The sequence below is a fragment of the Canis lupus genome, chromosome 10, assembly GCF_011100685.1.
Source record: "Canis lupus familiaris isolate Mischka breed German Shepherd chromosome 10, alternate assembly UU_Cfam_GSD_1.0, whole genome shotgun sequence".
Taxonomy (NCBI): domain Eukaryota; kingdom Metazoa; phylum Chordata; class Mammalia; order Carnivora; family Canidae; genus Canis; species Canis lupus.
Window position 1 is genome coordinate 1,330,838 of NC_049231.1, and position 25,022 is coordinate 1,355,859.

The 25,022-nt window shown below is 41.8% G+C and overlaps 1 protein-coding gene and 1 non-coding gene across 8 annotated transcripts in view; both read left to right on the forward strand.

Moving 5' to 3' along the window:
- The window catches only part of HSD17B6 (hydroxysteroid 17-beta dehydrogenase 6), a 68,167-nt gene that overhangs the window by 27,317 nt on the left and 15,828 nt on the right, over window positions 1-25,022 (forward strand). The window contains exons 1-2 of one of the 7 annotated variants that reach the window (XM_038549727.1): window positions 109-164; window positions 16,235-16,286. The exons of 1 other annotated variant lie outside the window; for it this stretch is intronic. In XM_038549727.1, coding sequence (XP_038405655.1) covers window positions 16,241-16,286 — 46 coding nt within the window. In that variant the 5' untranslated portion in view covers window positions 109-164; window positions 16,235-16,240. Of the gene's footprint in view, window positions 1-12; window positions 165-9,709; window positions 9,799-16,234; window positions 16,287-21,787; window positions 21,811-24,338; window positions 24,434-24,732; window positions 24,855-25,022 lie in introns of those variants that run through there. 5 more of the 7 variants (XM_038549729.1, XM_038549731.1, XM_038549725.1 and 2 more) reach the window with 5 other exon arrangements.
- On the forward strand, window positions 10,069-10,173 carry LOC119873813. Its single transcript, XR_005366314.1, has one exon. It is a non-coding gene; the product is annotated as a U6 spliceosomal RNA (small nuclear RNA).

Sequence of the window (25,022 nt, forward strand, 5' to 3'; positions counted from 1 at the left end):
GCCCACGCCCCGGCCTCTGCAAGGGCCTCTGGGAATTGTAGTTCCCTCTTGGGGGTTGGCCTGGGCCGGCGGGATCTCAGCGAATCAGCTGCCTCGCTAAACTCGGCTGCTCTGGTGGGCAGAGGAAAGCCGCTTCCGTTCCGGGAGGGATCCCGTGCAGAAAGGTGAGCCCTTGGGCTTCTGGAAGTAGGTGCTAAGATGAAGTAAGAAATGATGTTCCCCGCTAACTTTATGAATGTTTCAGAAATAACGCATTTAAACAGTGTAAGCCAGTATCTTTTAAAGAGGGTTTGGAAATTAATTCTTCATAGAATTACTAGGTCTAATATGTGGAAATAAACGAAGACCAAGCAAATAAGAAAATCAAAGCCTATTTACTCAGAGTTTGCTATATGGCAAGGGGTCAGCTGCAGACACTGGAGTTTTGGCAAAGACTCAAAGGCGGGCAGAGGCAAGGGAAAGCTTTACAGTGGGGGGAGGGGAGGTTTCAGGTATACCTCGATTCAAGGCTGTTTGCAATGGGAAAGCTGTAGTTGGGCTATCCAGGAGTAGGGACACATATTTGACTTTATCTGGTTGGTCCTAAATTGGAAGTGGCCACAAAATTTAGGGAAGCTGGTATTTATTAATCAAGGGCTGGCCATTTGGGGCCAGTTGTTATAGGGGCTATTGTTTGGCTTCCTGGACTATTACTACAGACAGTGATCTGACTTCTGCAAGTCTAACTTACAGCAGGCTGGCTTCCTGAGGTGTTTATTATAGATAGGGGGATTGGTTTTCTGGGTTGGCTTCTTCAGGTTGTAGGTCAGGGTTCTGTTTTTAAGTAAACTCTACACCCAACATAGGGCTTGAACTCCCAACCCTGAGTTGCATGCTCTTCCACCTGAGCCAGCCAGGGTTCCTCAAACTTCTGTCTTTACATATGGCCACTGTTTGTATACTCAGTCTCTCAAATAGAACACCCAGGAATCCTAAAATCTGAATTAGAGAAATCTTGCAGAATCATGGAGAGCTTTGAAAGGAGTCTGCTACTAACGTGCCGATCTGCCAATCAATCTTACCTGGTAAAGATACACCTCATTGCAAATGTGGAGTGGGGTGGGAAGTCTATAATTACAAAGTATGTTACTTGAAAACCATCATTTTCATGAATTTTATGTTTGCAGTAACAGTAGAAGAACAAGGAGAGAATAGAGTCTCTATTAGCCTAATCTCGAAAATGATCACAGTCTTTTAGCTTCTGTGGGCAAAGTGGTCAAAAATAGACTCTGGGCAGATCATACTTATTTGAATATTCCTTGAAATCTAATTTCGTGCACAAAGTTAGTTGATTTTCACAATCCTTATGCATCTTGTTTTGAGTAGGGTGAATTTTGTTACTGGGAAGATCTTCTCTCTAATAAGAAAGGCAAGAGTGCCATAGGGAGTGCTCTTTTCCAGAGCCGTCTCTCTCTGGACTTTTTTTTTTTTTAATATTCTATTTATTAACTCATAAGAGACACACAGAGAGAGACAGAGACATAGGCAGAGGGGAGCCCAACATGGGACTCAATCCCAGGACTCCTGATCACCACCTGAGCCAAAGACAGACACTCAAGCGTTGAGCCACTCGGGCTTCCCCTCCCTCTGGACTTTTTAATGGAGGTTTCTCAGTTTTTGCGTTGCTGCCTTTAGGAACTGACTTCTTTGGAATATTTGAGAGTCCCCTGTTTGAATTTCAGAACCACTAAGGAGCACAACACCTGAGAGAGCTAAGATGTAAGGGAAAAAAGCAAAGGAAGTTATATATATATATATAAATTTTTATTTATTTATGATAGTCACACACAGAGAGAGAGAGAGAGAGAGGCAGAGACACAGGCAGAGGGAGAAGCAGGCTCCATGCACCGGGAGCCTGACGTGGGATTTGATCCCGGGTCTCCAGGATCGCCCTGGGCCAAGGCAGGCGCCAAACCGCTGCGCCACCCAGGGATCCCAGGAAGTTATATTTTTTTAAGTTACTACTGTGTACTCAATTTATTTAACATTGATTTTCTCATCAGAAAAAGGGAATAATAATAGCTACTATTTATATAGCATTCGCTATGCTGTCAAGTACCCTTTTGAGAATTTATTTTTCTCCCTTACACCTGTCAGAAAGGGTAAAATTAAAAGGACAAGAAATAACAGGTGTTGGTGAGGATGTGGAGGAAAAAGAACCCTTGTGGACTATTGGTGGAAATGTAAATTGGTGGAAAACAGTATGGACTTTCCTCAAAAAATTAAAATTGAAATACCCTATGATCAAGTAATTCTATGATTGGGTATTTACTCAAAGAAAATGGAAGCACTAATTAGAAAAGATATGTGCACCCCTATGTTTATTGTAGATTATTTACAGTAGCAAAGATATGTAGGCAAGCCAAGTATCTAAAATAGATGAATGGACAAAGATGTGATATCACCTCACCCCCCCAAACACACACAGAGGAATATTACTCAGCCATAAAAGAGAGTGAGGTCTTGACATTTGCAACAACAGGAACGGACCTAGAGACTATTATGTTAAGTGAAATAAGTGAGACAGAGAAAGACAAATACCTTATTATTTAACTCATATGTGGAATCTAAGAAACAAAATGAAGAGACAAACAAAAAAAACCCAGACTCTTAAATACAGAGACCAAATAGTGGTTGCTGGAGGTGAGGTGGGTAGGGGGATGGGTGAAATGGATAAAGGGGATTAGGAAGTATTAACTTCAGTTATAAAATAAAGAAGTCACAGAAATGAAAAGTACAACATAGGGAATATAGTGAATAAGATTTTTAAAAAAGATTTTATTTATTTATTCACGAGAGATACAGAGAGAGAGAGAGGCAGAGACACAGGCAGAGGGAGAAGCAGGCTCCATGCAGGGAGCCCGATGCGGGACTCGATCCCAGGACTCCGGGATCATGCCCTGGGCCAAAGGCAGATGCTCAACCACTGAGCCACCCAGGCGTCCCAATAGTGAATAAGATTGTAATAACACTGTTTGGAGACAGACGGTGACTACACTTACTATGGTGACCACTGAGTAATGTATAGGATTGTTAAAAACAAAAAAAAAAGAACTTAATTGGGGCACCTGGATATCTTAGTCCATTGAGAGTCTGACTTTGATCCCAGTTCAGGTCTTGATTTCAGGGTCATGAGTTCAGGCTCATTGAGCCACGCTCGGCATAGAGCCTACTTTAAAAAATTTATCCCTCATAAGAACCCTATGTGGTAGATAGTAGTATTATCCTATTTTATAGATGGGGAAATATGCAGAGAACTTAAATTCTTGGTCCGAGGTCACACCACCTAGTATGTTGGGAAAGCCAGAAAGCTCTCTGCATTTAACTGCTAAGCTACATGTTGTGTCTCTACAAGGAGTTGTTGTCAGAATTAAGTGAAATAAAGTGAGAAGTCCCTAGCACAGTTCTTAGGCCACAACCACACTCTATCAGAAAGTTGTTATTCTGTAAAAGTGCCCTGCTTTAGAGGCTGTTATTTTAGGTGCCACTGGGAGGCAGTATTGCCATTCAGTTGGTTTCCCCTTGTGCTTTCATCCACAAAGGTGCAAAACCCCTTTGTCCTTCAAGCCATAAACCGTCTGCCATCCTGTTTTCTTTTACTACATACATCTACCATCATCCTCTTTGGGTAATCCATCAATCCTAGGTCTCCGCAAATTATTTGCAGACTTGGACACCTACTTCATGACTTCCTTTCTAGTTCGACTCTTGTTATTTCGGATGTTTTTAACATATAAAGGATGATCTATTTGATTGATAGATCCACAGATAGTTAATGAACATTTGTGTTGAGCACTTAGCTAGATTGTAGGGCGAAAAAAATTAATGACATAGTTTTTGTTTCTGAGAAAGTTATAACCTAATAGGGGCAATAAACACAAATCAAAAAATGTAATGAGGGATCCCTGGGTGGCACAGCGGTTTGGCGCCTGCCTTTGGCCAGGGCGCGATCCGGAGACCCGGGATCGAATCCCACGTCGGGCTCCTGGTGCATGGAGCCTGCTTCTCCCTCTGCCTGTGTCTCTGCACCTCTCTCTCTCTGTGTGACTATCATAAATAAATAAAAATTAAAAAAAAATGTAATGAAGTGTTATAGGTGTATTTATAACCCAGCTGTCTATAGGTATCAGCATTTTCCTTAAGAATTGGGTAGGATTGGTACAGGGAACACAGGCACAAAATTGTAAATGGCATGGCACTTTCCAGAAACTGCTTGAGTTCCATATGGACAGAGCTCAGACTCAGACTTGAAGGGAAGGCCTGATGAGAGGTGGAGCTAAGAGGCAAGCCATAGCTAGAGCATTGCATGTGGAAATAGAAATGATTTATCTTTTGTTTTTATTCTGCTTTGGTTAAAATTAAGATAAAATATTGATCATATTAAAATTTGATGAGCCGTCTTAGAGTAAATAATCTTTTTTTTCTTAAAGATTTTATTTTATTTATTCATGAGAGACACAGAGAGAAAGAGGCAGAGACAGGCAGAGGGAGAAGCAGGCTCTATGCATGGAGCCCAAAGTGGGACTTGATCCCGGAACTCGGGATCACGGCCTGAGCTGAAGGCAGACGCTCAACCGCTGAGTTATCCAGGTGTCCCTAGAGTAAATAATCTTGTTGAAATGAGTAAGTTGAACATTTGAAATACTCGGGGCACCTGAGTGGCTCAGTTGGTTGAGCATCTGCCTTTGGCTCAGGTCATGATCCCGGGTTCTTGGGATCGAGCTCCAGAGTTAGGCTCCCTGTTCAGTGGAGAGCCTGCTTCTCCCTCTCCCTCTGCTGCTTCCCCTGCTTGTGCTCTCTCTCCCTCTGTCAAATAAATAAATACATTTTAAAGGAGAAGTCGTCATTACCCTTCCTCTTCTTTTTAAAAAGATTTTATTTATTCATGAGAGACACAGAGGCAGAGACCTAAGTAGAGGGAGAAGCAGGCTTCTCACAGGGAGCCCAGTGCAGGACTTGGTCCCCAGATGGGATCACGCCCTGAGTCTAAGGCAGACGATCAACTGCTGAGCCATCCAGGTGTCCCATAAATAAAAATTAAAAAAAAAAAGAAATACCTCTGCACCAGTTGTTTTCCTCTTTAATAAGGTAAAAAGAAGTTTAGAGAATGTGTTCTGATGATGCAAGATCATAATAGAGACTTATCTAGTTGTGGCCAAGGTCATATTTAAGTTTAATTATGATAGATTTTGTCTCTTGTTATCATGAACTACTGAAAAATAATAAAGAGAACCTTCATAATTGTTAAGAGCAAAGTTTTAGTTTGGATGCTTCTTCTAACTACAAAGCAAATGATGACCATAAAGCCGATATATTATATATTAACATATTAAACATGCAGGTTTTTTTTTTAATCTCTACACTGGATTTCATATATAAAATTGATTTTTTTTCATCTAAACTGTAAATTAACCCATCAGTTTTTTGATAAGTAATCCGCCAGTGTGCATATTGTGTAGGTTTTCTTTTTTTTTTTTTTTAATTTATTTGTGATAGGCACACAGTGAGAGAGAGAGAGGCAGAGACACAGGCAGAGGGAGAAGCAGGCTCCATGCACCGGGAGCCCGACGTGGGATTCGATCCAGGGTCTCCAGGATCGCGCCCTGGGCCAAAGGCAGGCGCCAAACCGCTGCGCCACCCAGGGATCCCAGGTTTTCATGTTAGTCATGAAGCTACGTACTCTTTGGGTCTAGCTTTCTCTTCGCAGACTGCATAAAATAAAGGATGACAGATTCAAATGGAAACACATCAAGCCTTGTTCTTCCACAGGAATTTGGATTGGTGGGAAGACAGTGGGGAGCCTTGGAAGTCTTTTAAGCAGGAGAGAGGCATAAACAAAGTTGTGTTTTAGAAATAAATTCTGGAGCTCTGAGGAGGGCAGATAGGAGGGGAGAGAGCAACCAGAGGCAGAGCAGTCCCCAGAAACTGTTGCTGGAATCCAGGTGACAAATACTTGGGGCCTGAACTAAGACAGTAAAGTGTAGATGGAGGGGATTGGGTGGACATAACTGACTTAAGGTGGTAGAATTAATATTGATTGGGTGTGGGAGTGAGGAAGTGGTCTAGGATGATTTCTCAGGCTTCAGGCTTGGTCAGCTGGAGAGAAGGGGGTTGTCTGGCACCTAGTGTGAACTCATTACATTTGTTGAGTGGATTAGATTTAGGGATAGGAAATAAGATGAAAATGAGGAGGACCAGGGCAGCCCCAGTGGCGCAGCGGTTTAGCGCTGCCTGCAGCCCAGGGCGTGATCCTGGAGACCCAGGATCAAGTCCCACGTTGGGCTCCCTGCATGGAGCCTACTTCTCCCTCTGCCTGTGTCTCTGCCTCTCTCTCTCTCTCATGAATAAATAAATAAAACAAAATCTTAAAAAAAAAAAAGAAAAGAAAAGAAAAAGGAAATGAGGAGGACCAGATTGCAACGAAGCATCATTATTACAGTTTTGGAGAGTTACTGCTGTGATACTCCCTAAGCACCCTGTGCTTTTCTTTCATAGTTCCCATCAGTATGTAATGATATATTTATTTGTGGGATTATATATTGAATGTCTGTTTTTTCTGCTTAGATTGTAAATTCTAAGATTTCAAATATCATGTCTACTTACTCACCTCTAATCCCTAGCTCACAATAGGAACTCTGTTTATGGAATGTATCGGTGAACCCAGTGGAAGATGTCTAGCGGGCATTTGGATTTGAGGAGCTAAATCTCAGGAGTCATCCGGACTGAAGATCATAGTTGAAGGCGATGATTACTGAGGATGTGTTCAATGAGAAGAGAAGAAAGGCCAGGATAGAACTCTTAAAGATACTGACTTTAGAAACTTGGAAAAGGAAGAGGAGCCAGCAAAAGACAATGTGAATGAATAGGAATAGAAGCAGAAAAGAGCTGGGAGAGGGTGATTTCATAAGAGCCAAGGGAGGAGAGTTGTGAGAGGATGCTGATTCCCATTCCAATGTGGGTACAGAGTGTTTCCCACATATCCAAACCAATTCTTTAGACACTAGCTGGGTGTCCTACAATTCAACTCCATTACGACACTATCTACCTGGAGGTAGCATCAGATTCTGTAGGTTAAGGGTTCAATCACTTAAGACTGCCCCGCTTCAGATGCTGATTGCAAGCCCAGCTTGTCACTCGTGCTTCTGACCAACTGGCTACAAATCAGTGTCCCACAGATCGCTCCTTGGGTTTGATTAATTTTCTAGAGCTGCTCACAGACCTCAGGAAACCCATTTACTCACTAGATTACCAATTTATTACAAAGGATATGAATCAATAGCCAGATGAAGAGATACATAAGGCAAGGTACGTGGGAAAGGGCATGGAGCTTCCATGCCCTCTCCAGATTCTTCCTGAATCGAATCTACATGTGTTCACCAACCTGGAAACTCCCTGAACCTTGCCCTTTTTGGGTTTTACGGCAGCTTCATTATATAGGCACAATCAATTAAATCGTTGACCTTTGGTGATTAAACTATCTCTGGCCCCTTCTTTCTCCCTGAAGGTCTGGGAGTGGGACTGAAAAAATCCCAACCTTCTACTCCTGGTTGGCTCCCCTGGCAGCCAATGAAGTGCTTTTCAAAAATCACCGCATTAACATTAACCCAGTTGTGGTAGAAAGGGGGTTGTTAGGAATAACAGTATACCCACTTTACCTTCTTGACTCTGAAGTAATTTCAGGGACTGAGGAGAAAAGGCCAAACAATGTAAGGAAAGATGCTCCCGTTGCTCTCATCCCTCAGGAAATTCTAAGGGCTTTGGGACCTGTGAGCCAGAAACATTGACGAAGACCAAACATTTATGAAAAATATGTTTTTGGTCATCTGAAAGACCAAATGTATATTTCTTAACAAATTACAGTACTGCATACTGATACACACTACTGTGTGGAAGAAGCTTGAAACCATTCTACATGAAAGGAGCCAGTCATAAAGGGCCATGTATCGTGTAATTCCATGTATGTGACATTTTCAGAATAGGCAAATCCATGGACGTGGAAAGTAGACTAGTGGTTGCCTAGGGCTAGGGTAAGAAAGAAGGGTGATTGCTAAGGAGTACAGGGTTTCTTTTTGGGGTGAAGAAAGTGTTCTGAAATGAGATGCCCTGTGAATATACTAAAACCTACCAAACTGTATACTTTGAAAGGGTGAAGTGTATGGTGTGTGAACTTTGTCTCAATAAAGCTGTTATTAACACACACACACACACACACACACGCACAAAGGCACATATCCTGGCTGCAGGGCCTGAGACTAAGCAGCTGCAGCTCTTTGGAAAGGTGTCTGACTACTTGAAGGCTTAGATCCCAAGTGTGAAGCAGCTAATCTCAGGTTGGCAGGCTTGTGGGCTCTGGTAAAATTAGCCAGCCTCCTTACTCCTTACTCCAGCAGGGGTTTGCAGTGTAGTATTCCAGCTTAAATTGGAGGATGGAGGACTGAAGAGTATGGGAAATGCTCTGGTTAGCCAGGGCAGCTCTTTTCTTTCTGCTTTTTGTTTTGGTTATAACAGATGAGCAAGGATGACACTGGTCATCCTTGAGAACTGCGTGTCCAGCTGAGCAAGGATGACACTGAGTGTCCAGCTGAGCAAGGATGACACTGGTCATCCTTGAGAACTGCAAGCTTAGCTCAAATAGTGGAGTGGTCCCGGCTCTTCCCACAAGAGGGAGACGTTGTGAAAGCAGTGTATAAGGTGGAGGGTGGGCAGCACTGGGGTGGGAGGGGGCCACTCCCCGTGGGGATTCAGGAAGTCCTCTCAAGTCTCCGGGACTAGACTTTTCCTAAGCTGTGTGTGTATATGTGTGTGTGTGCTGGGTTGGAGACAGGGAGGAGATAAGGTCTGTGTGGAGAGAGGTCTTGATAATGATTTTTTTTATTTTCTGCAAAGATCTTTCAGCTTTCATTCCTGAAAGACATTTCATCAGCATTATTCTTTCTGCTTTTTAAATCTTTACTCTTGGGGCACCTGAGTGGCTCAGTGGTTGAGCATCTGCCTTTGGCTCAGGTTGTGATCCCGGGGTCCTGGGATCGAGTTCTGCATCAGACTCTCCGTAGGGAGCCTGCTTCTCCCTCTGCCTGTGTCTCTGCCTCTCTCAGTGTGTCTCTCATGAATAAATAAATAAAATATTAAAAAAATATTCAGTCCTTTGGAGTTTGGGAAAGTATTGTTTAAAAGTTGGGGGTGAAAAAAAAAGTTGGGGGTGATTTTATCCTTGCAAATAAGAGCTCCTGGGTATGTTCTATAAATTAAGATTCTTGACAGTGGGGAAAATCAACTCTTTCATAGTTAATACTGGTAGCTGTGAGGTAAGTTCATGAAACTGTGGGTAAGCAAAAGGAGCCTTCTCTAATTAAATCAAGAGAATTGTGTTGCTGAAGCTTGACAGTCTAGTTTGGGTCTTGCCTTAGCCAATCCCCACTCCCCCACCCCAAAGCCACCCTTTCTCCCATTTCTAGCAAGCCCTTTGTAGTGGGAGTGGTAAATTTATTCTTTCTTTCGTTCTTTCTTTTCTCTTTCTTTCTTTCTTTCTTTCTTTCTTTCTTTCTTTCTTTCTTTCTTTCTCTTTCTTTCTTTCTTTTTCTTTCTTTTTCTTTCTTTCTTTCTTCTCACTTGTCCAGTAAACACGGTTTAATCATCCCATTATTCTTTCCCACTTGTTAAATTTCTAATTCTGTAGGAAACAGAGAAGTAAAATTCCAAAGGCAGTTAAACAAGGAGTATTTGAAATCTGACATATATTCCCAAACAAGAATTCTTCAGGTAACATTTCTCCTTTCTCTTTGTGGAATCTTATATACTGATATGAAATGAAGTGTGATATTAAAAAAATGCCTGTCCAAGGCATCAGTTGTTGGAGTATTTGCTTATTTTTTCCCCTTGGCAGAGTGAAGTCAGTTTTTGGAATGAGGCTGAGATTGGAGAATCTTTTAAAGTTTTATTCTTGGACAGATGCAGCATCTTCAAAAAGAGTTTGAGGTAACCTAAAGTGAAAGACATATATACACTTAGGGATATTAAAATGCAAATTGAGTGCTCGCTTTGGCAGCACACATACTAAAATTGGAGTGATAGGGAAGATTAGCATGGCCCCTGCACAAGGATGACACGCAAATTCGTGAAGTGTGCCATGTTTTAAAAAATAAATAGCCAGTGGAGTACAAAAAAGAAATAGAAAATTAAAGTGATAGAAGAGAGAAGAAAAAGTGCTGTCGACAAAGGCTAAGAGAATTACTCTGATTGATCATTAATTAAATTTGGCTTTGAACTTTTTTTTAAATTTTTATTTATTTATGATAGTCTCACACACACACAGAGAGAGATAGAGAGGCAGAGACACAGGCAGAGGGAGAAGCAGGCTCCATGCACTGGGAGCCCGACGTGGGATTCAATCCCGGGTCTCCAGGATCGCGCCCTGGGCCAAAGGCAGGTGCTAAACCGCTGCGCCACCCAGGGATCCCTGGCTTTGAACTTCTAAGATAATATGAAAAACTAAGTAGTTTAAAAATAATCAGTAGCATACTCTTTACTTAGAAAAGACAAAGTCTCTCCTGGTAGTAAATGCATGACAGCATTTATTATGTGGGGTCTTGCATAGTGTACAGATGCATGCTGTTCTTGATAAGAATTTTTAAAAATATTTTTTATTTAAATTCAATTTGCCAACATATAACACCCAGTGCTCATCTCATCAAGTGGATAAGAATTTCATAAGCAAATGCAGAGGCAATTTTCTTCAGACTTTTTTTTTTTTTAAACCAAAGAAGTAATTTTATTTATCTAATTTGAGTCAAAAAGATGCAGGTCATAAGTGGACAATTCAGTGAATTTTTACAAAATTAATACTTCTATTACAGCCACACAGGCCAAGAAATAGAACATTACCAGCACCACAGACAACCCGTAAAACCTCGCTCCATCTTTCACACCACCCACCTCCCCATGGGTAATCAGGAATCTGATTTGCAGCAAGATAGATTAATTTTGCCTCTTTGTATTAAGTTTGTGAGATTCATACATCTAATTGTGTAGCTGTAGTTCATTTTTGTCACTATATAGCATTACATTGTATGAACATATTTCAACTTACTTAACTGTTGTTACATATTTGGTTGTTTTCAGCTTTTGGCTATTGCAGATAATGCTGCTATGAACACATCTTATGATGCACATGTGCACGTATTTTGTTGTCATTGTTATAATGTACCTAAAAGTGGAATCAATTAGTATAGGGAAGGTGGATCTTTATTTTTGGTAAATAAGGACAAACCATTTTTTCAGATTGATTGAATCAGCTCTTTGAATGGAAATGATTGATCCATATTCTTGTCAGCACTTGACATTGTCAGCTTTTTTTTTTCAGTTAAAACATTATAGTGGGTGCACAGTGACATCGGATTATGATAAACAGTTATTGACTTGAGCACCACCTAGTCTGTATGTCCAACATGGGAAGAAAGAATGTTGTGGTGGATCAGTCCATGATTCCATGTGGTGATTATAGACACATCATAGCATCAGGGACTAGACTGATAGGTGTCTATAGACAAACCCAGGTCTGAAGATTTGAAAGGAGGGAATAAAGGCTACTCCTTATTTTGCTGTGCACCATATTGCAGAGAGATATGTCCTCCGCTTGAGATTGAAGAAAGTCAGGGTGAACTGGCATTGTCTAGTATGGGGATAAAGGGCTGGTAGAAATGATGAAGGAAGTTGCAACACATGGAGTTTCGTGTACTGTGAAAAAATGGTAGCTGAATGCACCAGGTAGTTTGAGTTCTCATGGTGAAATTTCCTTCTGTTAAAGCCTGAAGGAAGAGGTAGGACTCATAGAGAAAGGTGTAGAATGGCACTGATAAAACAACAACAACCAAAATAGTGCTAATAATATCTAATAATTTTATACTGTTTTATGTGTGTTAACTCATTTAACTCAACAAATCACTGAGGTGTCGTTTTCCCATTTTGAAAATGAGCATCCAGGTATAGAGAGGTTAATTCACTTACCCAAGGTCACAAAACAAGTAAAGCCTGAATTTGGACCCAGGTAATCTGGTCTCACCATCCAGGCTCAAGACTTTATGATATCCACAAAATTAGGGTTGGGGGCAGGGGAACTCATGCAGAAAGATTCTTAGAAAGGAAGAAAAGGAAAAGTAGGCAGGGAATTAGCAGGTAGTCTCACTGGTATCAACTAACAGGCTCCCCCCAAAAATGTTCTGACAAATGGAATACATTCTGCACTGTTGCTGAAGAGGGACATCATGGAAGCTTGAAACATCGCCAGGTTGGGATGTGAGAGTTTTCAGAACACAGCAAGCACAATGGCTAGGTAGGGAAGCCCACACAGCAGGGAGCCTAACATTGAGGATTGCTAGTCTTCCCTCCTTCTCACATCTGTATCAGGTTTTTATGGTTGCTCTACTGAGGGATAGATATAAGAGTATCGCTGCTAGTTTCTTTAGGGTTTCCTGGTTGTAGAGAAACCAATCAGGGGCGCGATTGATACTTACATTTTTAATATCCATGCCAGTGGCTAGGGACCCTGTGGTTGTCCTAGATTCCAAGACAACTGGAGAGATAATTCATGGGGCTTCAAAGGAGCCCTGTCACTAAGACCTGGGCTGAAGGGTGGGATCTGGAGACTGGTAATGGGGAGAGAGGAACAATGGAGGGACAACCTAGTGGGTGCTTAGGTGTAGATTAGACCATCTCTACTTCTTCTTGGAGCCCCTGGACATGTCCCACTTCCCTACATCCTTTTATACCTTTGTTTCCTCTTCTGCTAGCTTTTCCCTTTTTTCCTTATACTTACATTGCCCCACCCAAAAATATAAATAACCTTCTCTGGGAGAAGAGCTCACTCTAAATGGGGAGAAGAGGAAGGAGATCTCAGGCTGGGAAATGGCCAGATGACCTCTGTCGTTTATGTGGATAGTCTCAGGACCAAGTCCCCAAGACAGAACAGGCCAATGACTGCACTGTTGGTAAAGAAAAGGCTCTGTAGGTGTTCCCTGCAGAGTCATGTTTGGACTCCAGCATCTCCAGCCCAAGGACGTAGCTCAGTGAAGACACTAAGCAGAGCCCGGCCCCACTGTTGCTCATCTCCCTGAGACTTCACTCAGGCTTTCTGTTCTCTCTTTCCAGCTTCCTTCAGGTTGTTCCCCATCCTTTCCAACACTTACTATTTCTTGTCTTTTTGGATCCTATATATATGTTGACTGTGTATATGTGGGTTTGTTTCTGGGCTCTTGATTCTGTTTCCTTGGTCTCTGTGTGTTTTTATGCCAGTAACATACTTCTTTGATTACTGTAGCTTTGTAGTATAGTTTGGAATCAGGAAGTGTGATGCCTCCAGCTTTGTTCTTCTTTCTCAGTATTAATTTGGCTATTAGGGTCTCTTTTGCTTCCCTAAAAATTTTAGGATTGTTTTTTCTACTTCTGTGAAAAATACCATTGGAATTTTTTAAAAAAGATTTTATTTATGTATTCATGAGAGACACAGAGAGGGAGAGGCAGAGGCACAGGCAGAGGGAGAAGCAGGCTCCATGCAGGGAGCCTGATGCAGGACTCGATCCTGGGACTCCAGGATCGTGCCCTGGACTGAAGGCAAGCACTCGACCGCTAAGCCACCCAGGGATCCCCCAGGATTTTCTATATATATTGACCATGCTTGCATCTCAAGGATTTGAAAATGGAAATCATCCTAGGACTCCCCCATCTAATCACTAGGTCCTAGGGCATCTGCCTCTTATATTTCTAATTGCTCCCTTCCTCTTCAGATCCACTGAATGCTTAACTCTTTCATCTCCTGTATATCTTTGTTCAGATGTTGCTTTCTCCTTGAGGCCTACTCTGACAACTAAATGCTATAAACTATCCTCTCTCCAGCCTTCTTGATCCCCCTTATTCTGCTCTTTTTCTTTTTTCCAAAGTGCATATCCTCTTCTAACCTATTTATTATGTCTATTGTTTATTTTACTTTTTTAAAAGCTTTATTGAGATCTAAGTCACATACACAGTTCACACATTTAAAGTTTACAATTCAGTCACTCTTAATATATTCACAGAGTTGTGTGATCATAACCAAAATAAATTTTAGAATATGTTTATTACTCTCTTTCACAGTCACTCCCCATTTTCCCTCAACTCCTTCAGCCCAACCCTAGGTAACTACTCATCTACTCTTTGTCTCTATAGATTTGTCTATTCTAGAAATTTCATATAAATTGAATCATGCAATATATAGTCTTTCGCAACTGACTTCTTCCACTGAGTATAATGTTTTCAAGGTGCCAAAGCAACTGCACCATTTTACATTTTCATCAGCAATGAATGAGGGGTGAGCACTTAATACAGTACCTGGCACATAGTGGGTGCTCAATAAATGTTTATTAGATGAATGAATGAAAAAATGTAGGACACAGTCTACATTTTTTAAGCATGCCAATTAAGGGCTTTCCTGATCAGGTCCCTACTATTTTTCTAGCATCATCTCCAGCCTTACAAACCTCTCTGCCTTCTCATTTCCTGTTCCTGCTGCCTGGGGTATACTTCTTGTCATTCTGCTTAGTGTGCTGAGCTTCTGTTCACTTCTAACACTACCTCTGCCCTTACACCTTTGGCAAAAATAGGTGCTTTCTCTTCCTGTCCTCTCCACATTTTCTTAGTGAGTTATTTCTATTTCTATATCCCCTACTTGTTTTGTGAGTTTCTTAAGGGTTGGCACTGTTCTACTCAGTGCCCTCAGTCCTTACCCAGGGTTTGGCACAGAGTTGGTATTTAATAAATGTCTGTTTCAGTGAATAAGTAGAGGAAATGGCAAGAGCAAAACCCCAGAGGGAGAAACTGAGTTTTTCAACTTGACTGTTAAAAAACAAAATTCAACAGAGTAAATTTGAGGATCTAATTGACTTTATTAAATAATTCATGAATCAGGCAGTATCCCATTTAGCAAGTAGAGGGGAGCTGCACTGAGCTTGGAAAAGGAAAGGTTTTTAAGAAGAAATTTTTTAGCAAGGAATGCATTCTTTAGGCAAGGTTGCCCTCCTAAGGGAGAAAGGGTCTATGGGAGATTATCTCCTAGTGTTGACCAGGAAATTCCATTTTGGCTGGTTAAAGGTTGCATTCCTCGGGAGGTTGAAACTGTAGTTAGCTTCAGTATTAAATCATGGTTTACTGACATGGGATCTTAACATAAGTGACTCCATTTGGGGCCTGAGGTTTTCTTTTTAACGTTCCCCCCTTTTGATCAGACTTTGAGTTTAAGTGAGAAATGTGATTTAAAAAAATTGTTTTTTGAGATGTGATAAAAATTTAAGGCATTAGCGCCACCCTCAACTACTATTCTGCAGTTTTTCACAGCTGTTAAAAAAACAAAATTCAACTGAGTAAATTTGAAGATTTAATTGGCTTTATTAAATGATTCATGAGTCAGGCATCCTCCCATCTAGCAAGTAGAGGGGAGCTCAGAGGAGTTGTACACAACGGAAGGTTTTTATAGAAGGAGGGTAGGGCAAGAAAATTATTAACAAAAGAAAAGGATTATTCTAGGCAAGGTTGCTTTCCCTTAGGGGGAAGATTAGGGGGGTTTATTATTTTTTTTTTATTTTTATTTTTTAAATTTATTTATTTATGATAGTCACAGAGAGAGAGAGAGAGAGGCAGAGACACAGGCAGAGGGAGAAGCAGGCTCCATGCACCAGGAGCCCGATGTGGGATTCGATCCCGGGTCTCCAGGATCGCGCCCTGGGCCAAAGGCAGGCGCCAAACCGCTGCGCCACCCAGGGATCCCTAGGGAGATTATTATAATTATTTTAAGGAGGATAATTTCCAATGTTTGAAGTGTACTTTGAAGCCATAGTCCCTGGGACCCAAACCAATCAAAATCAAGTAAGTCAAACAAAGACTTTATGGAAGGAGTCACCTTTTTAAGTCAAGTGGCTTATTCAGTGATCTTATGTAGTTGAGTTTTAGCTTTCCCACAAGTGTTAATCTAGATATCACATGTGGTGTTAGCCACAACAGAGACACCTTGTTCAGCTAACAGATAATCAAGGACTATCTTATTATGAAGAACAACTTTGAGAGTCTAAGGATCCTTGTTGGACAGCTGTTGTTTTAGCAAAATTTTGCAATATCTTCAAGAGTTAAGGAGAAGTTTCTGATCATATTCTCATTTACTTTTACTCCTAATCAGGGAAGTATGACTCTGACAAAGAAAGTGAATCCTGAGTCACGAATGCCTCCTGGTAGGTTTTTTCTAACTTAATAATGTCAATCCAGGGAAACCGATCATTGAGATGTCTTATTTCACTTGTGAAAAATTAGGGACACAGTTAGAAACCCTAAGAGGCATCGCCCAGCTACGCTATTTAGCCATTCATAGACTCAAGGGGAATGGTAATCACCACAGACAGAGGCAAACTCTGAGAAGGCACAAACCAATGCCAGTAACGTGGCATTGTTAATGGACAGATAGAAGATTTGATGACAAATCCAGTAGTCTGAAAGGTGAAGATTTCCACTCCTAGCCATGGCCTTTCCAGGTCAGCACCAGAGGAAAGAAAGGGAAGAAGAAAGCATTTCATATTTAGTTAAAGTATGAAGTCTTGATCTGATGTCTTAGGAGAGAAGCAGTCTATCTCAATGTCAGCTTATTTTCCTACTCACTTTCATTTGGAAGTCTCCACTGCTTGTGTAGGACCAGATGTAAGTGGGGCCTTCTTCAGCTGTGGATGCATTTTCAAGGTTTAAGTCCCTGAAATCTGGCTGCCCTTTAAGTAATGAAGAAGACCTGGTAAAGTCACTTCCAAGGAGATTCAAAAGGCAGTCTTTGCTCTTACCTGTTCCAAATCAGAAGGATGGAAGAAAATTGGAAGCTAAACAAAAAGTGTCTAGTCATGGGCCCCTGGGTGGCTCAGTTGGTTAAGCGTCTGCCTTTGGCTCAGGTCATGATCCCAGGGTCTTGAGATCGAGCCTTGCATCAGGGGCCCGGCTTCTTCCTCTCCCTCTGCCCATTCCTCCCCCTGCCTGTGTTCTTTATGTCAAATAAATAAATAAAATCTTTTTTAAAAAGTCTAATCATATCTGAGTCTAGGCCCATCTCTTTAAGATATGATATTCTGAAGCACCTGGGTGACTCAGTCATTTAAGTATCTGCCTTTGGCTCAGGTCATGATCCTGGAGCGGGGGAGGGGGGGGTTCCTGCTCAGCAGGGAGTCTCTTTCTCTCTCTCCCTCTGTCCCCCGCTTATGCTCTCTCTCTCTCTCTCTCAAATAAATGAATAAAAATCTTTAAAAAAAATAGGATATTCTAGTCAAAGCTTTGGTAATACAACCAGTCTTTCTACTTGTGTCCTGTTAAAAGGAGAACAGATTTTCACTGAATTTATGTAAATGACTATTTTGTCATAAAAAGAATACTCAAGAGCTTTTGAACTATGGAGGGATTAGGTAGGGAGAGAAAGTAAATTTCTATATCTTACCAAATTTTTGGTAAGTTACAAGAAAAAGAGAAGTTTTCCTAAAATATGAAAAAGCAAAATTTTAGAGAATGAGTGATGTTTTAAACAAGAGTCATAAAAATTATAATAATCTTCTTTAGTTCATTAGTCCCATGTTATTAATTCTAATTCTTGTTCTGTTTAAATCCAGTTTTCCCACCAGTTTTGGAAATTCTTACTCAGTTCAGTTGTATGATCTGAAAGTTATCAGAAATCTGTATTCTAGAGTACTTGTCAGATTCCTTTCCATGAATTTCTCTGAAGATGAAACATTTGCTGGAAGCTTTTGTAAAGACATCTGAGTAAAGCAGTAACTGTTTGTAAATGGCTTAAAAAGGTCATGGTTAACAATAGCCAAATTATGGAAAGAGCCCAGATGTCCATTGACAGATGAATGGACAAAGAAGATGGGGTATATATAGTCAATGGAATATTACTCAGCCATCAAAAATGAAATCTTACCGGGACATCTAGGTAGCTCAGCAGTTGAGCATCTACCTGGCTCAGGGCGTGATCCCAGGGTCCCGGGATCGAGTCCTACATCAGGCTCCCTGCATGGAGCCTGCTTCTCCCTCTGCCTGTGTCTCTGCCTCTCTCTCTCTCTCTCTCTGTGTGTGTCTCATGAATAAATAAATATTTTTTTAAAAGATTTTATTTATTTATTCATGAGACACAGAGAGAGAGAGAGAGAAGCAGAGACACAGGCAGAGGGAGAAGCAGGCTCCATGCAGGGAGCCCGACATGGGACTCAATCCTGGGTCTCCAGGATCACGCCCTGGGCTGAAGGCAGGCGCTAAACCACTGAGCCATCCAGGGATCCCCTAAATCTTTAAAAAAAAAAAAGTCTTACCATTTGCAATGATGTGGATGGAACTAGAGGATATTATGCTAAGTGAAATAAGTAAATCAGAAAAAGACAGTTATCATATGATTTCACTCATATGTGGAATTTAAGAAACCAAACAGAGGATCATGGGGAAGGGAGGGAAAAATAAGACGAAATCAGAGAGGGAGACAATCATAAGAGATTCTTAATCAGGGATGCCTGGGTGGCTCAGCAGTTAAGCCTCTGCCTTTGGTTCAGGGCATGATCCCAGGATCCGGGATTGGGTCCCACATCGGGCTCCTTGCAGGGAGCCTGCTTCTCCTTCTCCCTCTGCCAATGTCTCTGCCTCTCTCTGTATCTCTCATGAATAAATAAATAAAATCTAAAAAAAACCCCAAGAGATTCTTAATCATAAGAAACAAACAGGGATGCTGGAGGGGTGGGGTGGGGGGATGGGGTAACTGGATGATAAACATTAAGGAGGACATGTGATGTAATGAGCATTGGGTGTTATATATACCTGATAAATCACTGAACTAATAATACACTATATGTTAATGAATTGAATTTAAATAAAATAAAAAAATTTAAGTCATTAAGGTCTGATTAGAGTTCATTACTATGTCATTGACAAGATGATAACTAGAATTACAAGTGATAGCATATACTAGGACTTCTCAAATTTCTAGGTTTCATACAATTTGTAGAACACTCATTTTCATAATGTATATCTACATAAATATAATCGACGAAGGGTTAGCATCACTTATTTTATAATGTTTCCCATGAAATATAACATACCAAATAAGCCTAATTAGTTTCATATCTCTCTTTTATGAGGAGATCAAATCTTTTGAAATGTTCCAGGAACCCTCAGGAAAACTTAAAAGTTAGTTTGTGATCAAAAGACTTCATTTAGAATTTGATTCTGGGAAAATTATCAAAAGATACTAAAGGGGCTTTAAAATACTTGGTCAAATAGGATCATAGGTCACCGCGAAACAGTACTTAGTTATCCATTTAACCGAAGTGACATTAAGACTTTATGGGCCAATACAGAAAGTTAAATAGTTGTAAAAAGCCTTAGCTCTTTTTTTTTTTTTAATTTAAGATTTTATTTTACTTATTCATGGAGGCAGAGAGAGAGAGAGGCAGAGACACAGGCAGAGGGAGAAGCAGGCACCACACAGAGAGCCTGACGTGGGACTCGATCCCGGGTCTCCAGGATCATGCCCTGGGCTGCAGGCAGCGCTAAACTGCTGCGCCACCGGCGCTGCCCCCCACCTTTTTTTTTTTTTAAAGAATTAAAAAAAAAAGATTTAATTTATTTATTTGAGATAGAGCATGAACTGTGGGAAGGGCAGAGGGAGTGGAGAAGCAGGCTCCCCACTGAGCAGGGAATTCTACACAGGGCTCAGTCCCAGGACCTGGGATCATGACCTGAGCCGAAGGCAAGCACTTAATGCATGAGCCACCCAGGGACCCCCTTAGCTCTTTTAATATTAAACTCAGCTTTTTTTTTTTTTTTTTTTTTTTTTATTCATGATAGGCACACAGTGAGAGAGAGAGAGTCAGAGACACAGGCAGAGGGAGAAGCAGGCTCCATGCACCGGGAGCCCGACGTGGGATTCGATCCCGGATCTCCAGGATCGCGCCCTGGGCCAAAGGCAGGCGCCAAACCGCTGTGCCACCCAGGGATCCCAGACTCAGCTTTTTTCTTCTGAGTAATTAAAGATCCGATAAAGACAAAATGTAGAATCTTTGTTTTTCTAGGCAGATTACATTAAAGGTAAAGAAAAACCCCTTTTATCGGGTTTTTATTAAGAACAGACCAAAAAACAAAACAAAACAAAAAACAGACCAATAATCTAAGGAAATCATCCTTTAAAATTTTTTTAAATTTAAATTCCATTTGATTAACATATACTGTATTATTAGTTTCAGAGGTAGAATTCAGTGATTCATCAGTTTCATACAATACCCAGTGCTCATTACATTGCATGTTCTCCTTAAGGCCCATCACCTGGTTACACTGTCCCCCCACCTACCTGCCCTCTGGCAACCCTCAATTTGTTTTCAATAGTTAGGAGTCTCTTGTGGTTTGCCTCCCTCTCTGTTTTTGTCTTATTTTCTTCTTCCTTCCCATCCCTTATGTTCATCTGTTTTGTTTCTTTTTTTTACTTTTTAAAAAATTATTTATTTATTTGAAAGAAAGAGAGAAAGCATAGGCTGGAAGAAGGTACAGAGGGAGACGAGAAACAGACTCCCCACTGAGCAGGGAACCCAATGTGGGGCTTGATCCCAGGACCTTGAGATCATGACCTGAGCTGAGGGCAGATGCTTAATGGACTGAGACACCCAGGCACTCCTGTTTTGTTTCTTAAATTCCACATATGAGTAAAATCATATGGCATTTGTCTTTCTCTGACTGACTTATTTCCTTCTAGTTCCATCCATGCCATTGTAAAAAAAAAAGATTTCATTCTTTTTGATGGCCACTATTCCATTGTGTGTAGGCATACTTTATATACTTATGCACATATATATACTTTTATGTTAAGTGACTCCATTTTGGGTTTGTAGTTTTCTTTTTAAGAACCGCAGACTGACATTAGTAGGTTGGACTTTAGGTCCAGGGCCTGAAATCATCTGGTGAGGTTTATACTTTGTCTGGTGGGCCACTGGGGACTGCTGAAGGGGAATAACATGACTGAGGCTGGGCCTAAGAAAAATGAACCTAGCAGTGATGTGTAGAATGAACTGTAAGCTGGGAGACAGATTAGCTGGGTGAGAAGAGTGAAGGGAAAAATACCTTCAAAGGTAGAGTGTCAGGAAGAGCAGAGGAGTAAGAAATAGTAGTAGAGAATTTGTAGAATGTGGTTTCCTTTCCAACCAGGACCTAGCAGAGTGGCTCCCACAAAGAAGGACTGTTGTGCTCTCAACATGGTAGTGACCAGAGAACACACCATCGACCTTCACTAGCACATCCACTGAGTGAGTTTCAAGAAGCATCGCCTCTGGTACTCAAAGAGATCCAAAATATTGCCATGAAGAAGATGGGAACTCCAGATGTGTGCATGGACATCAGGCTCAACAAAGCTCTCTAGGCCAAAGGAATAAGGAGGAATGTTCCATTTTGTATCTGTTTGTGTGGTTGTCCAGAAAACATAATGAGGATGAAGATTGACCAAAATAGCCCTATATGTTGGTTAACTATGTATCCGTCATCACTTTCAAAAATCTACAGACAGTTAATGTGGATGAGAACTAACCAACTGCTGACTATCAAATAAAGATATAAAATGCACCAAAAAAAAAAAAAAAAAAAGAAGAAGAAGCTGTATGGTTTGAAAAGCAACTGAGTGTGAGTGAGGAATGATGAAAATGGAACAGCCGAAGACTGGACAAGGCTTTGGACAAGCCCAGTTCCTGGCAGAGTGGTCAGGTTGAGTAGGAGAGTCTTGGCTTATTATATTTGCTTCCATGCGTCTTTGTGGAGTTAGATACTTTCTAACTATCTACAGAGGGGAAAAGCCTGTAGAAACACTATGTATTACCATTGCGGCCTTTAAGAAAAACAAAAAGGATCCCTGGGTAGCTCAGCGGTTTAGCGCCTGCCTTTGGCCCAAGGCGCGATCCTGGAGTTCCAGGATCGAGTCCCATGTCGAGCTCCTGGCCTGGAGCCTGCTTCTCCCTCCTCCTGTGTCTCTGCCTCTTTCTCTCTCTCTGTCTATCATAAATACATCTTAAAAAAAAATTAAAAAAAAAAAAAGAAAAACAAAAATACTGCAGGGGATACATGACATATAATTATAGCCGATCAATTAGGTGCAGTGGCATTGTTTTTCAATTGTGCCGAAAACAACAGGCTGGGGCACCTGGGTGGCTCAGCAGTTGAGCGTCAGCCTTCAGTTCAGGGCATGATCCCAGATCCTGGGTCCGGGGATCAAGCCCCACATCGGGCTCCCCGCAGGGAGCACCTGCTTCTCCCTCTGCCTGTGTCCCTGCCTCTCTCTCTCTCTCTGTGTCTCTCATGAATAAATAAATAAAATCTTAAACAAAACACAAAAAAACAAACAGGCTCTTCCAGAAGTGGTAATTGTTTATTCAATTCAATTACATACTGGACGAAAGCCCTGAGGTGGCTGCTGTGTCACTTATAAAGATGAATCACTCACAGAACTGCACCAGGGATACCAGTCCTGTTGGAGAGATGAGTTATATGGGAGAGGTATGAATAGATGTTATGGGAGAACAGATCTATCTGCTGGTTGATGCTTCAGAGGGAGCTTTATATGGAGGAGGTATGAATTGCTGAGCATTGTGGGAGGACAAGATAGTATTTGACGTGCAGAGAAGAGCAACAAGGGCATTTACAGGAAAAGGAGTGGTAAGAGCATGGACAGACCAGAGCACAACTAGGTGGAGAGCGGCCAGTTCTTTCGTTTGGTTGCAACATAGGCTCTATGAGTGGGAGGAAAGGGAGATAAGTTTGAGGCCTAATCATGGAAGGCCTTGTACACCCAACTAAGGTTTTAGACTTAGAATATTTTTAGTAGGTTCAATGCTTTACATGGAGTTACATCAGCAGAGCCGTGCTTTGGGGAAGTTAACCAGACAGCACCATGTGGGTGAGAGGGGAAGGGACTGACACCATGGGGACAGCGAGAAGTCGTCTATGATAGGCAAGCAAGAGGCACTAAGTGTTGAAGGCTTGAACAATGGATGCAGCCATAGGAGTGAATAGGAGGGAACAGGTGCTCCAGACACAACAGAGCCGGACTCTACAGCCTCATCTCAAGGAATATATGTGGCAAGGAAGAGAATGTCAGCACATTAAGGCTAAAATGTAATACAAATAGAAATTGGGAATACTGGAGGAGAAGCACTTTTAAGAGAGAAGATGATGAGTTCTATCTTGGGTATATTGAGTATCGGGCTGGAGAGTACTTAAGAAAATTAGAAATACAGGACAGGGCCTTAGAAAATGGTCAGGTTGGGGATACAGATATGAGCAGTTGTGTGGAAGTGAGAGTTGAGAGGGGATAAGATTGCCCAGGAGAGAGTGAGGAACAGGCAGGGAAGGATTCTGGGACAGAACATTGGGGAATCTTTGCATTTAGGGCATAGGAAGAAGGGGAAGGGCAGAGGAGGAGGAAGGGAAGGAGCACTGTGATGGAAGCAGGAGAACCAGGAGAGTGGAGTATCTCAGAAGTCAAGGGAGGAACATGTTCCCAGAATTGGGTGGTTAAGATGGAGCAGGTGATGGCTTCTGCCTGTGAGAGCAGGGAGCTTAAATGGGAAAAGTAGACCAGGGCCAGACCATGGGAAGTCTTCTAGGGGAGAGAGAATACTTGATCCTGTCTCTACTACTCATTTTCTGTTTGACTTTGGACAATGCACTTAATTTTTGCCTTAATTTGTGCCTTGGTGTCCTCGCCTGAAAAATGGGCATAATGATTGCACATACCTCACGAGGTGGTCGCATGAGGATCACATATGTATGTGTTGCTTTGAACAGTGCCTGGAACAAGATAAGTTCTTAATTACTGTTCACTATTATAATTATTTGCCACGCTGAGGAGTTTTGACTGTATCTGTGGGTGATAGGGAGCCATAGAGAGTCTCCAACAAGGGCATTGGCGTGATCTGAAAGCAACCTCCTCCTTCACCCAAGAGCCAGTTGGAATCTGAGAATCAGGTAAGATTACTAGAAAAAAGGAAAGTGCTAACTATTGCAGTGATATCAGAGAAGGAGGAGAGATAAAAGGTCTTGAAGATTGGCTGCCAGGTTCTTGGTGAGCTCTGAGTTTCTGGAGAGTGATGGGAGTGGGAGGTGGAGTACAAGGGGTTGGGGAACACAATGGGTGGTGGGACAACAGAGGACCTGTTCATAGGCTTTTTGAATATTTTGACCATATGAGGTAAGAGAGGATGGTCATTTAGAGGGTAGCAGGGTAGCCTGGTCTCAGGGAGGAAGGAAGACAGAAGAGGCAGCCCAGAGGACAGAATCAAGAGACATTTAGAGTGGGGATGTCCTCTGTGGATGTGGCAGCCTGAAAGGAGAGGTAAAATGTGGGTATGAATTAGATTGTGCCGGCCATTGGTTCAATTGTAAGGAGGATGAGCTGGTCTGGATTTTGGCGGAGGCAAGAAGGGAGCTCATCTGTGGAAGAAGAACCCCGGTGAATGGGCAGTTGGGAAATTGAGAAAGTTAGAGAAGATTTGGAGTGGGTGTTATTGGGAAAACAGGAGGGAAGGGTCAGATGCAGGCAAACAGAAGGTCTGCCTTGTATCAGCGAAAGTCCAGCCGAGGAGGCCTATCATTGATTTGATAACAAATTGACAACAAATAACTTGTTTGTTTTATGGCCATTCCCTTGTGCCCTTTGACAGCCGCCAGTGAGGGAAGGCAGATGGTACAGGCTTTGGGAGGCCAGTAAAACATCCCTCAAGTGGCTGGCCGTGGGACCTACACTGAACAAGGCGGTAAGCCTTAAGAGGACTGTAATAATAGAGACGGAGGAAAGGGAGGGCACAGTAGGAGGAAAGAGACCGGAAGAGGTGAGGGAAGAAGGGGGAAGAGCCCTAAAGATACAAAGGGCTGTAGTCAGAGAGGACAGTTTCAGCTTTCAAGATCTTTGTGGGAGAGCAGCT